The sequence below is a fragment of the Habropoda laboriosa genome, unplaced genomic scaffold, assembly GCF_001263275.1.
Source record: "Habropoda laboriosa isolate 0110345459 unplaced genomic scaffold, ASM126327v1 scaffold119, whole genome shotgun sequence".
Lineage (NCBI taxonomy): Eukaryota > Metazoa > Arthropoda > Insecta > Hymenoptera > Apidae > Habropoda > Habropoda laboriosa.
In genome coordinates this window covers 364,591-376,999 of record NW_017100225.1, presented here as the reverse complement: position 1 = coordinate 376,999, position 12,409 = coordinate 364,591, and the positions used below count along the sequence as shown (strand labels likewise).

The window sequence follows — 12,409 nt, the reverse complement described above, 5'->3', positions numbered from 1 at the left end:
CAAAAATAAATAATAAATTTACAATTAATATTTAAAATAATTTTTAAGAAATGAAAGCAATATTCATCTTACTAAACTTACTGTAATTTCATCTTCACTAACACCAACATCAAATGCAGATTTTTTTAATTCATCTATTGTTTCTGATATGAAAATTTTATGTAAAAGAGCAAATATTAATGGTGATTCTGGAGAAGTTTGCACAAATACTATAAGACCACCATTCCATGCAGCTTGACTTAAATAATGAGCATATAATTTTTCATTCTTTGTTAAAGCATTAAATGCAGTTTCACATTCTAAAGAAATTATTGGTTGAGTGTTTGGTAGAGTAAACAATGAAATATCTTCACTCATTTTTGTCGATAATAATCTCACGCTGGAATGTAAAATGGTAATTTACAGTTGAATAGATTTATTAACTGCACTATAAACTTTTTTTATAAATTTGTATACATATATTAATGATACACTATTCTTAAATTAATAAATTCATAAAACGTATTTATAGCTAACGTGTTTTATAAAAAATATTAGAAAATAAGCGACATTAAAAGAAAAAAATTTGGAATTCCCATATATATCTATGTTGTATCTATCTATCTATACGTGACAAGTCACGCGACACATAACCCACCTTGAATGGAATTTTTTTTCTAAACACTTAATTTCCCTATTCGCACTAACAATTGACCGAACTTTTCTTCCTTTTAAGTTAACGCTGTAAGACGAAAATTTTAAAAAATATTCATGCACGTTTTGTGAAACAATCTTTTGCCGATAAAATGGCCACGTGTACAACTTAAGCATTATAATTTACGATAAAAAATAACTATCTTTTAATATTCGCAATGGCAATTAAATTATTACTTGTAATTAAAGAGTTTTCTGTTACATGTCAATTTATTGTATAATTTCGTGAAATATAAAAACAGTTACTAAAATTTCCTAGATCTAGTTTTTAAACTGGTAAAAAAATTATATCTTACTGTAATAGACATAAAATATACGAAGCACCATAATATTACTTTTTTAGATTTCGATCTTATTTGCAACTTTTATTAAATCAACATTATAATTGTTGCAAACGAAATACAATTATGATATTAATAGTGATAACAATAATGTATTTAGGAAAGTAACTTTCAAATGGTTTATTCTTTATAATATACATATTTTATATAAAAACCCGAACGTATTTCTAAAAATATAAACAAATTAAATTACTTCTATGTATATGCAATTGGATGTATTATTTTGCACAATATCAAAAATAATGTACTAATTTATTTTTTTCTCATTTATATGTTCACTTTTTTTTTAACTTTTGTTTTATATCGCACAATAATTAAATAAACAACGTTCGGTACTTAGTCAATATTTTTTATAATAATACAAATTACATATTCTTAAACTGTTACGTGTAAATTCAGAAATATTCTAAAAGGCACATTTTAAAATAATTTCTTCTACAGGTATCAGTAATTTATAGAAATAAAGTATACAATTATTCTTTAACATCTCCAATACCATCTGCATTTATAGCAAACATTGCTTCACTCTCAGGCAGGCAAGGTGAATCATAAATTTTACATATTCTAGTTTCCCCTCTGCCTTTACGTAAATATAATCTTGTAGTACTGGAATGTGCTATAATATGACCACCAATAGGTTTTTTCTGATCACCACCAAACATACTGGCTGCACCATCAACTTGTGCCACAACTTGGTTTGTTATAACAACAGCAACACCATGTTCATCTGCTATTCTCAGTAACATTCTAAGGAACCTACCTAAATGATTTTGTCTTGCACTTAATTCTCCTCTTCCAGAATATTCAGTTCTATACAAAGCAGTTGCACTATCTACTATTAACAATGCATATCTGCTTTCTGTCATCATAGCACTAGCCTGAATTAGTAATTGAGTTTGATGGTCTGTATTATAGGCTCTAGCACAAGCTACATTGTCTAATACAGAGTCACCTGCAATTTTATACCTTTCTGCAACAGCAATTAATCTTTCAGGTCTAAAAGTTCCTTCTGTATCTATGTAAAGACATTTTCCTTCTGCACCTCCCATATCTATAGGTAATTGACAATTAACTGCAAGTGTGTGGCACAATTGAGTCTTTCCTGACCTGAACTCTCCAAAAATTTCTGTAATAGAACCAGTTTCTATACCACCTCCTAATAGTCTATCTAATTCACTGGAACCAGTTGTCACAAAAACTATATTTGATCGTGTTTGATGAATTTCAGTGGCACTTTTAAATCCCATCACAACTAGTTTTGAAGCTTCTTGTAAAATTTTATCTGCCTTAGCTTCACTGATACCTTTAATAGCAATTAGACACTTTTTAGGAGCATAGGCCACAGCTTCTACGGTATAGTAACCAGCTTCTTCTAACTTTTTTATATCTCCTGCTGTTATTCCATTTCCCTGAATAAAAGATACACATATTAAATGATTTGTATAATTTAATTTTATACATAATATCAAATGTTTCCCAAAAATGTTGAAAAAACGTATTCGAGAAATGCGGTTGAGGTTACAAAACTTACTTCGAGAGTTTTTATTAATTTTACTTGTGGATTATATTCCTCGCTGTCATCTTCTGCTTGAAGAGTATTTGTGGCTGCGAGAGTTGACATTATTTAAACAAAATATATCACTTCTGAAATAACAAAAGATTTATGCAGCAATATGAAAACACGTATTTAAACTGACAACTTTGCGCGAACATGTTATGACGCCATCAATATAAAAACAACTTCAATTAACATGATGCACGTTGTGGTTGTTTTACTACAATTTTAATAAATAATATATCAGACATATCTGTAAATATTATAAAGACATTTTAATATTGCGTATTTTTGTTTGAATACGCGAATTATTATTGACAATAATATATTTGAATCTTTATTGTACAGGTCAAATACATAGATGTCATATGTCAGATGTTAAATATCTTCCTTTAAAAATATTAAAAGTCATACTTTGTAGGATAAATTATAATTAATAATTTTGTTGCAACTCGTTTTAAATTAATTGTTGTTAATTCAATATTTTGAGTATTCTAACTAACAATTACGTTTGATATTCAGTATATTCGAAGTAAGTACATATACGAACGAATGTAAAATATACAATATATAAAAATTTAATTCTTTATTAACTCCGTTGATAACTCCAAATATGTATATAAACACAATAAAATGTAAAAACTAGATTACGTATTTATCGACAATCAACATCGTACGATTCTATTAAAGATGTCTCTTCATTCGATAGTAAGAAACGAAATCAAGGAAGAGAAAAAGGTCAGGAACGAAGGGTATTAGGTCGAGGCAAGACGGATGTAGTCCGTTGTGACGTCCGACCATTTAGATAATTTGTATTCATCCCTAAAGTGCTTTTTAAAAGGGAATCATTATATGAACATCACATGTTTTCATGCGCGATCTTTCATCGAAACATCGTTGGATTAACTGCAGCAGATTTACCTTTCCAATGACAATGGCGACTTTGCATAAGAAGCATATTTGTTCATCAAACATAACTATAAGCGCTGTGTTTTTTGATCTGGACAATACTCTCATCGAGACTAGAAAGGGCGATAATCATACATGTCGAAAGGTACGCTAATATATTTGAAATTATATTAATGTTAATAAAACGTATACGTGTATATAAACGGTCAGTATTGGTAAAAAATATTGTACTATACTATGTGTTCTCCCTAAAGAGTGCGCGAAAAATAATTGAATCTTTTATTCGAAGTAAAAGAACAAGAATGGTCACACGTGTTAATGATTTACCAATTAATCTATAGATATCATTTGTATAGTACTTCTTTTACATCTTAAAATAATCGTATAGTGATTACATTTATATCTACTTTCTCATTTCCGTTTGGATACGAACATCGCACGAAAATAGAAACCTCTGTGTAATACGAGCCGACTCCCTGATATAGAGCTTTCTCTCGGACGGTTATTTTCGACCGATCCTACTGTAGTGTACTGTCCAGACGTTCAACGCAACGTAGAAAAAGGGTGCAAGCACGTTACTAAGAGTTTTCACGATCCTGAGATACCAGTTAAGCGTACTGTGCAATTGCATTCGAAACACTCGTGCGTAGAATTACGGGAAAAAGGTTATGTTGGAATAAAAAAGCACATATATTTAGTCTTTTTTCAAATGGAATTTTGTAAAATGACGATCTTGTAAATAATTTCGATTTAAATTATTTTCTTCAATGAGAGATTAAATATAAACAGTTGACACATTGCGTTCCTTTGATAAAAATAAATAAGACATCAATTTTACACTGGTAATAATTTATACTTGTTTGTAATGTACACACGTTTGTGGAATTAGCGTTTGTGTGGTACAACTTTATTTTTGTCCTGCTAAGTGAGTGTGTCAAAGGGCAAGGCTAGTTTTAAGGGGTTTGATCTGGGAGTACTGCCAGTTGGCTTTTAGCTGTGACATGTGAAAGATGCAAATCCCTGTGAAATCTTGTTAAATATTGTTTGATAAATATCTATATTGTTCAACTGTTTGTGAATTGCATTTGAAAAGTCATCAGCATATAATAAAAGTAAGATTACAAACATATTTTTAAAATATAGAAAAATATATTTATTCGTTGAATTGTGGTAAAATAAACTGCAACCATGAGTATACCAGACAGTGTGAAAAAGTGTGTAGCCATTTTAAAGTCTGTTGAAACAGACTCAGAAAAATTTGCTGCTTTATTTATGGTTACAAAATTAGTAGACAGCAAAGACTGCACAGCTGCAGTTAAAAAGGTATTGTTTGAAGCTATTGGAATTAAATTTTTGAAAAAATTATTATCTCCACAAACAGTTCCTGTGGACTGCCCACCACAAGTGTACAAGTCTGTGGCATTATCTATACTTTCTGCATTTTGTGGAGAATCAGAATTGGCTTCTCATCCTGATATGATTGTTCATGTACCTGCACTGCTTGAAATTGTTTCTCAAGCTGATGAGGATGCAGCTGATGATACATTGATAATTGTCAGTGAAGCATATACTTGCTTGCAAAATATTGCTCAATATCCTCCTGGGCAAAAAGTTTTGCTTGAACAGAAAGCAATTTCAAAAATGTGTGATATTTATTCTGAAAAAAGCTTTCAAACAGATCAAGCTTTGAATATTTTAGTTACCCTAGTTGGAAGATTTGGTCCAGAAGCATGGGATGCAACAGATGCTACACCTTTTCATGTTATTATAAATAAGATTGCATTAGATTTTGAAACAGATCATACAGAGAGAAAATTTCAATTGTGCACTATTTTACAAGCTTTACTAATGTCTTGTAGGAAAGACATTATTAGTGCAACTTCTAAAGAAGAATCTTGGCCTTCTAGCATTTATAAAGGTTTGTTTGACATTCTTGGATCAAAAATAGGCAAAAAACAACGTGATCCAGCATTGAAACTTGCTTCTGTAATGATGGATTTATTGGGAGCAGAATGGACTTTATTGGATGAAGAGAAACCAAAAGTGCTTTTCTTGCTGTTGATTCAATTAGCATCAATAGAAGTTAGAATGCAAGTAGAAGGAAAACAACTGAAAGCTGTAATGACAAATGCAGATTTAGTAACATCTTGTTTTATTATCCTTGAAATTTCTCTTGCATATATAACTAATGATCAGTTAGATTTAGATCAGAAAGAGAAACAGTCATCATATAATGTTTTGAAAGGAGCTTTTGCTGCAGTTATAGGTCTACTTACATCAATTTCTAAGATGAAGGAAATAACAGATATCAAAGAACGAGTATTTGTTTGTGCTCTAGTAAGAGTACTAGCAGCATGGATTGCTCAAGAAACAACAGCTATGCGTTCTCAAGTTTATGCAGTTTTGCCTTATATCTTAACAATAGCCAATGACACATTTTATGCACACAGAAATAGAAAATTGGCCGAAAAGGCAAAAGCAAATGCTAAAGCCAAAAGTGATGAGGGAACATCATCTGAAGATCCAATTTCACATGATCCTTTAAGTGAGGTTGATGTATTGAGACTGTTATTACCAGCATTATGTTATTTGACTGTAGAAGGAGATGCTAGAAAAATTTTACTTCAACATAAACAAGAAGAAGTCTTGTATGAATGTCTATCTTATCATTGGACAATTGTTCATTATAAGAAGCCACCAGTTCCAAAATCAGAAAGATTAAAAGCATTGAAAGAACCAGAGAAAGAAGAGGATTTAGAACTTAGTACATCAGAAGCAGTAAAAGATTCAAGAACTGCCATGGTTTCACTGTGCAATGTTTTTATGAATATTACTGTATTAGAATCAAAATTAGTAGAAGAATCACCAACCTTCATCTCTTTACTGAAATTTATTTTCAGTAACCTACCAGAACTTAAACAAATTCCGGAAAATTTAGTACTGCATGGTCATCTTGCAGTTTTAGGATTGTTATTATTGAAGCAACAGGCAAAACATATTAAGAAAAATGATTTTTCTATATGTCGATATATTCAGGCTACTATAAGATTTTTATGGGATGCATATATAATTGATGAGAGTAATGATCCAACTGAACTTGTTGTTGCCATTTTATATAAAGAACGATGGATGGAAATTACAGAACTGTGGTTTCTTGGAATGCAAACAATGGCTGGAGTGTTACAAGTTATACCTTGGCTAGCACAATTTACTCTTGAGTCAGGTTGGGCAGAAGAAATCATTGAAATCCTCAAGAAAGTAAAGATAGGAAGTCTTCAACCAAATGTAAAGTCTGCTTTTGAAGATCTTCTGTGTCATTTGGTTAAAGCAGATGAAAATGTTGCTTCTGTTTTGAAGAAGTGTGGAGCTTTAACTGTGTGCAGAAATCATCGTATGATGGAACTTGGAAAACGTCTTTTTGGAGACTAAACACAGTCTAAAGAATTTATTAAAAAAATTATATACTTCTATACTGGTACCATAACTAAAGGATTTAGTGTACTCTTATATTATTAAGTAATATGTTTATTTATGTATACCAGCTATACATGCTTTTTATATGATATTTGCAATATATAAATCATATGATCAATCACAGAAAATAATTTGAATTCTCATTAAAGAAAATTTTGCTGTTGTTTCATCAAAATTTATTTTAGTGATGTGTTCTAGCTACAGTTTTGCAAAACTGTTTACAATTACAGAGCAAATGTAAATTTAGGTAGCAATCATGTCTGGAAATAGTTTCTTGGCATGCAAAAGAATCAATGAATATTTCTATGAACTAACTATTATAGTTTCTAAAACATAAATATGGAAGCATACATCAGGACTAAAGATTTTTACATTTTATATTAAATCATAGTCTATCAACAGTTTATATAAGTTAGACAATATCTGCAATATATTTTCAGAATGTATATACTTAAAAAAATGTTTATGTATAATGAATGGCTTTGTAAAATAATAAGTAATCTTTCTATTAAATTAAATTGTTTTTTAAAGTGTTTTCTTTTTTGAATTATTGCCCACCTTGTTATTAAAAGATAAAAAAATAATTAGATGAACATATGAAATCATAAAAATTATTTTTTATGTTACATTTAACATATGACAAAATCTGCAGTAATAAGTGTAAGTGTTAACATCCAACAACCATTTGACTAAGGCTTCTAGTTTTGAAGTAATATAAATTTGTTGTTGGCACAACTGATTTTGTTGTGATTACAGCAACGACCGCGGGTGCCACTTCGAGTGTCCACTAATCGGCTCAAGTATTTCAATGAATCAATGCATTTTCTAGGTAAACATCAAAAACTGAATTAAGTGACCTAAACTCCTAACTGATCGTTTGTATCCTTGCTCCTAAAACCTTGATTAAGCCGTTAAAGTCCACATTCAATAAATATTTTTTTCACTTTTGATGTGTCAGTTATTTCTTTTAATTGATCTTATTATTGACATTCATCATTTTCCCCAATTATCAAGATGCATTATTATATACTGTGTTGAATGTGGAAATCAGTTTCATTTTCCTTTAGTGTGTACTTTGTATTTTGTTCATTATTTTGTAATACTGCTTGATTTCTATTTCATTAAGTGAATAAATGATCTAATAAATGATATTCTAACTTTATCTACAGTTGGCTGAGGAACTAACACAAGAGTATAGTATTCCTGAAGATGTATCTGTCAAGATCACAACAACATATTTGAAGCTCTTTAGAAGATGTCCTGACAATGGGATTAATACTCTGGATGCTTGGCGCATAACTCTATGGACTAAAGCACTTGGAGAAAAATATTCATATCTAGCAAAAAAAATTTATGAACGATGGTTGTATCTACGATATTATTATTTGACGCTGGCGTCAGACGTAATTTCTATGCTCCGTCAATTGAGGGTAAAATACCTCTTAGGTTTGATTACAAATGGCCCTTCTAATGCACAATGGGAAAAAATACGAAAACTTTCACTTGAACAATATTTCGATATCATCTTGGTATCGGGGGACTTACCATGGGAAAAGCCGCAAAGAGAAATATTTCGAAAAGCATGCCGATTTTTAAATGTTGAGCCAGACAGTTGTATAATGGTTGGTGACAAACTGGAAACTGATATTTTGGGTACTATACTTTTATTATAAAAATAGATTATAGATTAATTTGACTCACAAATTTTGCTCATCAATGAACTAGTATAAAGATCATGTAAAATAAAAGTATTATTTTTACCTAGGTGGAATAGAAGCAGGTCTAGGGGGTACAATTTGGATTCCAACATTGGATAAATCACTCTTATTGAGGGAAGTTCCACAACCAGATTTTACTATAAGGCATATCACAGATCTCTCAAGTATTTTAAACAGAGGTCCTGATGCTCCAGAACTTGAAGATTCCTCTTCAAATGCTTCTGATGGTAGTTGATAAAAGAATAAAATCATTTCTTTAGGGATAAATAGGGATAAAATTTGTATGAAATTTGCTAAATGTTTCCTCATAATTAAGTAACTATTATAGCATGTAACTCATTCTACATGTTTTAAAAGTTACTTAAATTATTTTTATTAAACAAAAAAGATGAAATTATTGATCACAAGATAACTACTAATGATATTGTACTAAACTTCGAAAAAACAATATTTCATTTAACCATATTTACTTTAGATTCCCTTTTATTGGTTTTATTAGATTGAGAATTACTTTTGTACTATTTATACAAGATCACAATTGTATTTTTTCACGATGTGCTAAGAATTATTTTCTTTTTTTTTATTTATTTTTTTGGTACCTCCTACTTAATTTTATTTTATGATAAATGTTCATTTTTACAGTCGGATTTTGTATAAATTATTATAAGTGAAAACAATGCAACTTGCATACAAAGTGACATATTTAAACCTATATTAAAGAGAAAACATCTAGTGAAAATAATTGTTTTAGTTTTATAGTTTATGTACAATATATGATGTATACATTAAATATAATAATCTCTGTATAAGATCGCGAATGCTACTATTGTAAAAAATTGTATAAACATATGTCTGTAATTATAATGTATATATTTAATATATGAAGAGTACATTGTAATTACATATGTAACATATATTTTTTCACTATATATTTTATCTTTGTTGAAACATAGTAAACAGAAATATGACGATGTGAAAACAATGATGTAATACTTATTTCCATTAAAACATTTCGTTCGGTTGACGTATCTGAGAGTATAAATATAAGAGTAAAAATTTTGGAAACACACATCCTGAAATCACCCGCTCCGAATATATATCCACCCAATCAAAGGAATCGAATTTTGTCTAGTGATTAACCATCATCTTTACGGTGATCGTAACAAGCAATACTTGGATTCCAACTATCGACGAAGATTCGACAATACTTACCTACCGACGGCCTCGACTATTTCTATTAATAAAAAGTGCAACAATATTAATATACTCTTCATATCAGTATTTTTTACAGGATAATGAACATGGTTCGAAATTTGTATGTTGAATGTTTTTTACAAACTTTTATATTGTATATATATATACAATATTTTTATTCTTTTAAATATTAAAATTGCGGGTCGTAAAATTCTTCTCCTACTCATTTTCTTCGTATGCGTCATTCAATTCTACTACATTATGATCAAATTGATCTCTTTCTTTCGTTCCATATTCACCATTTAATTGTTCTTTTTGCGGTCCGCTCTAAAAAGATATTAATTTTGACAATAATGAAAAGTTACATGTCATAAACTATAATTAATTATAATTAAGTTATAATAATTAATCTAACGAACCAGTGGAGACGTATCTTTGCTTCTATCAGAAAGTTTCCGATAAATCTTTCGAGCTTGTTCAGGATTAATATCGGCTTCTATTAACGATGTAAGAACATCTCTTGTAGTTACAATTAATTCAGGATTAGCATCGATTAATACGACTGGTATATTACTAGTGCCTAACAAATCACGCCTATTTTCGTCCATTTTTTGATATTGTACGAATTTTTCCGTCGCTTTGTTTTCATTTAGAATTTCTGATGATGACTGTGGTCGAATTTCGGAGACATTCAATTGTTGCTGAGTATAAGCAACACCTGTTAATTTCCCACTTTCTGGGTTCTCCGATATATTTAAAGCAAGCTTTAATTGATAAATTTCATACAGCATTGTATTCTGTTTAAAAATATGTAGCCTGTTACTTCATATATTCAGTATTATCTTATATATTCAAATGATAAAAAGTAGTATTATTCTGACCATATCCAGGATTTTCTTATTTTCTTCCATGTGTTTCGTAAACACTTCTTGCAATTGTTTATCAGTATAGAGCTCGTTGAGTATTATTTCGCGTGTAATTTCGTACACAAACTTCGCATATTTCACTTCTTCATTTCTTACATGTACTTCCTGATTATGGATCATTTTAGCGGGTACTTGAGTAGTTTCGTAATTGTCGCAACTTCTCGTCGTGTTAACTGCCGATGAAAGATGATTGATTTCTTGTGATAGAAAATCAGAAGCGGACCCGTGAAATATAGAATTTTCTTCGTATCTGTGCACATTTTTATTTTGTAACAGAACAATAAAAATTAAATATCTAAGATTTCAGTAAATTTAAATCATCAAACAATTTTTCTTCAACAAACATTTTCTCTCACCTATTTTGCATTTTTAACATAGTTTTTACACCTAAAGGACTAAATACTTTATGTCGCTTTGTATTTTTACAATTTGATATAAATGGCTCTGAATTATTTATTTTAAATGTCGGTAAACTTGGACAAATTACATGATCGTGCAATTTTGATCGTGGACAAATTACGTCATCATAATAATTGGTAAAATATCTTTCAGCTTCACATTGGCATAAATATTTCGAGTCATGGTACATTCTTAAAAAATCCTGTTAATTAATCAAATAAAACAATTAAATTACCATTTATTGACAATAGTTAAACAATTACGCGTAAATTATATCAATAATTTACCGCTGGATGATATAAAGTATCATATGCTAATTTATCAATTATATTGTTAGTAATCTCTGTTTTCATAAGTCGTGGTTTGCAATCGATTTGTTTGCACAGTTGTTTTCGTTTATTCATGTAATTTTTGTTTCTAGCATCGACGACACATTTTGCTAGTAAAATGCGTCGTAAATGCGCACTCATAGAATTATACGCTGTTAATTGTTCAAAATAATTTTGTCCATCTTGATTGTACGCTATATCCAAAGTAAATTTTCAGGTTACAAATAATGTTAGGTAAAATGTACGTTATATCGAATAATTACAAATATCGATATTTTTATCGAATTGAAGAATATGATATAATAAAAAAAAATATACATTTATCATACCAGTGCTTTTAAGATTAATTTCACTCTTATTACATCTTGTCATTTCTCGAAAACTTTTATTCACGCTTACAATGCCGCCTATTTTATATTTTATTTTATCTTTGATATATAAATCAGAAAAATAGTGACCCAAGAATTTTAAACGATTAATAAGGCAACACTAGCAACAATTTTTATCTTATTAATATCTATAAAACATTGTAAAGTATATATGCGTATAAATACGCACACGTAAACTTAAAGTTGTTACTACGGTTGCTAAGCAACGCGTATTTATATTTTATTATTTTACAATATATATTTACAAATTTTATAATCAGAATTTGAGTTTCCATAGCTGTAAATAAAATATCTTTGGTCTATTTTTGTAATTCTAATGTATTAACATTTTATATAAATTGTCCATTGTCTATTAATTATTAAATCAGTATCAATTACATTTATGGATGGATATAAGTACATATACTTTTATTAATGTATAACAACTTTGGTTATCGATTTAATATCTCTTCCAAATGTTCATATGTGGTATATTTAATTGT

The 12,409-nt window shown here is 29.4% G+C and overlaps 5 protein-coding genes across 6 annotated transcripts in view; 2 read left to right on the top strand and 3 right to left on the bottom strand.

Annotated features, from left to right (window-relative positions):
* The window catches only part of LOC108571176 (dipeptidyl peptidase 3), a 2,602-nt gene extending 1,839 nt beyond the window's left edge, over positions 1 to 763 (bottom strand). Inside the window, 3 exon segments of the mRNA XM_017933166.1 lie at positions 1 to 69; positions 71 to 379; positions 638 to 763. The exon segment at positions 1 to 69 is cut by the window's left edge and continues 1,613 nt beyond it. Coding sequence (XP_017788655.1) covers positions 1 to 69; positions 71 to 357 — 356 coding nt within the window. The 5' untranslated portion in view covers positions 358 to 379; positions 638 to 763.
* Positions 764 to 1,507: 744 nt separating this feature from the next.
* Positions 1,508 to 2,746, bottom strand: LOC108571184 (DNA repair protein RAD51 homolog A). The gene is made up of 2 exons (XM_017933176.1): positions 2,566 to 2,746; positions 1,508 to 2,443 (listed from the first exon to the last, which is right to left on the bottom strand). Exons 1-2 carry the CDS (start codon positions 2,653 to 2,655, stop codon positions 1,508 to 1,510), a joined length of 1,026 nt encoding a protein of 341 aa, XP_017788665.1. The 5' UTR covers positions 2,656 to 2,746.
* A 571-nt stretch (positions 2,747 to 3,317) lies between these two features.
* Positions 3,318 to 8,925, top strand: LOC108571161 (N-acylneuraminate-9-phosphatase). The gene is made up of 3 exons (XM_017933145.1): positions 3,318 to 3,643; positions 8,142 to 8,625; positions 8,738 to 8,925. Exons 1-3 carry the CDS (start codon positions 3,461 to 3,463, stop codon positions 8,923 to 8,925), a joined length of 855 nt encoding a protein of 284 aa, XP_017788634.1. The 5' UTR covers positions 3,318 to 3,460.
* Positions 4,233 to 6,927, top strand: LOC108571160 (neurochondrin homolog). Of its 2 annotated transcripts, XM_017933144.1 has the most exons (2): positions 4,233 to 5,961; positions 6,004 to 6,927. In XM_017933144.1, the coding sequence occupies exons 1-2, from the start codon at positions 4,687 to 4,689 to the stop codon at positions 6,925 to 6,927; spliced, it is 2,199 nt and encodes a 732-aa protein (XP_017788633.1). In that variant the 5' UTR covers positions 4,233 to 4,686. The 2 variants fall into 2 exon arrangements, with proteins under 2 accessions (XP_017788633.1, XP_017788632.1); XM_017933143.1 differs by having other exon boundaries at positions 4,233 to 6,927.
* A 1,178-nt stretch (positions 8,926 to 10,103) lies between the features above and the next one.
* Positions 10,104 to 11,910, bottom strand: LOC108571152. The gene is made up of 6 exons (XM_017933131.1): positions 11,868 to 11,910; positions 11,497 to 11,732; positions 11,167 to 11,411; positions 10,766 to 11,060; positions 10,304 to 10,681; positions 10,104 to 10,211 (listed from the first exon to the last, which is right to left on the bottom strand). Exons 1-6 carry the CDS (start codon positions 11,908 to 11,910, stop codon positions 10,104 to 10,106), a joined length of 1,305 nt encoding a protein of 434 aa, XP_017788620.1.
* Between the last annotated feature and the right edge of the window lie 499 nt (positions 11,911 to 12,409).

What these genes read in the sequence shown, in the direction of transcription:
- LOC108571152 (XM_017933131.1), bottom strand. Translation starts at nt 11,910, where the DNA reads ATGACAAGATGTAATAAGAGTGAAATTAATCTTAAAAGCACTG. An exon ending in ATACTTTATATCATCCAGCG is followed by an intron (nt 11,412 to 11,496) that starts GTAAATTATTGA and finishes ATTAATTAACAG; the next exon opens with GATTTTTTAAGAATGTACCA. An exon ending in ATAAGAAAATCCTGGATATG is followed by an intron (nt 10,682 to 10,765) that starts GTCAGAATAATA and finishes ATTTTTAAACAG; the next exon opens with AATACAATGCTGTATGAAAT.
- LOC108571184 (XM_017933176.1), bottom strand. Translation starts at nt 2,655, where the DNA reads ATGTCAACTCTCGCAGCCACAAATACTCTTCAAGCAGAAGATGACAGC. An exon ending in AATTAATAAAAACTCTCGAA is followed by an intron (nt 2,444 to 2,565) that starts GTAAGTTTTGTA and finishes TCTTTTATTCAG; the next exon opens with GGAAATGGAATAACAGCAGG.
- LOC108571160 (XM_017933143.1), top strand. Translation starts at nt 4,687, where the DNA reads ATGAGTATACCAGACAGTGTGAAAAAGTGTGTAGCCATTTTAAAGTCT.
- LOC108571161 (XM_017933145.1), top strand. Translation starts at nt 3,461, where the DNA reads ATGCGCGATCTTTCATCGAAACATCGTTGGATTAACTGCAGCAGATTT. An exon ending in ATAATCATACATGTCGAAAG is followed by an intron (nt 3,644 to 8,141) that starts GTACGCTAATAT and finishes CTTTATCTACAG; the next exon opens with TTGGCTGAGGAACTAACACA. An exon ending in ACTGGAAACTGATATTTTGG is followed by an intron (nt 8,626 to 8,737) that starts GTACTATACTTT and finishes ATTTTTACCTAG; the next exon opens with GTGGAATAGAAGCAGGTCTA.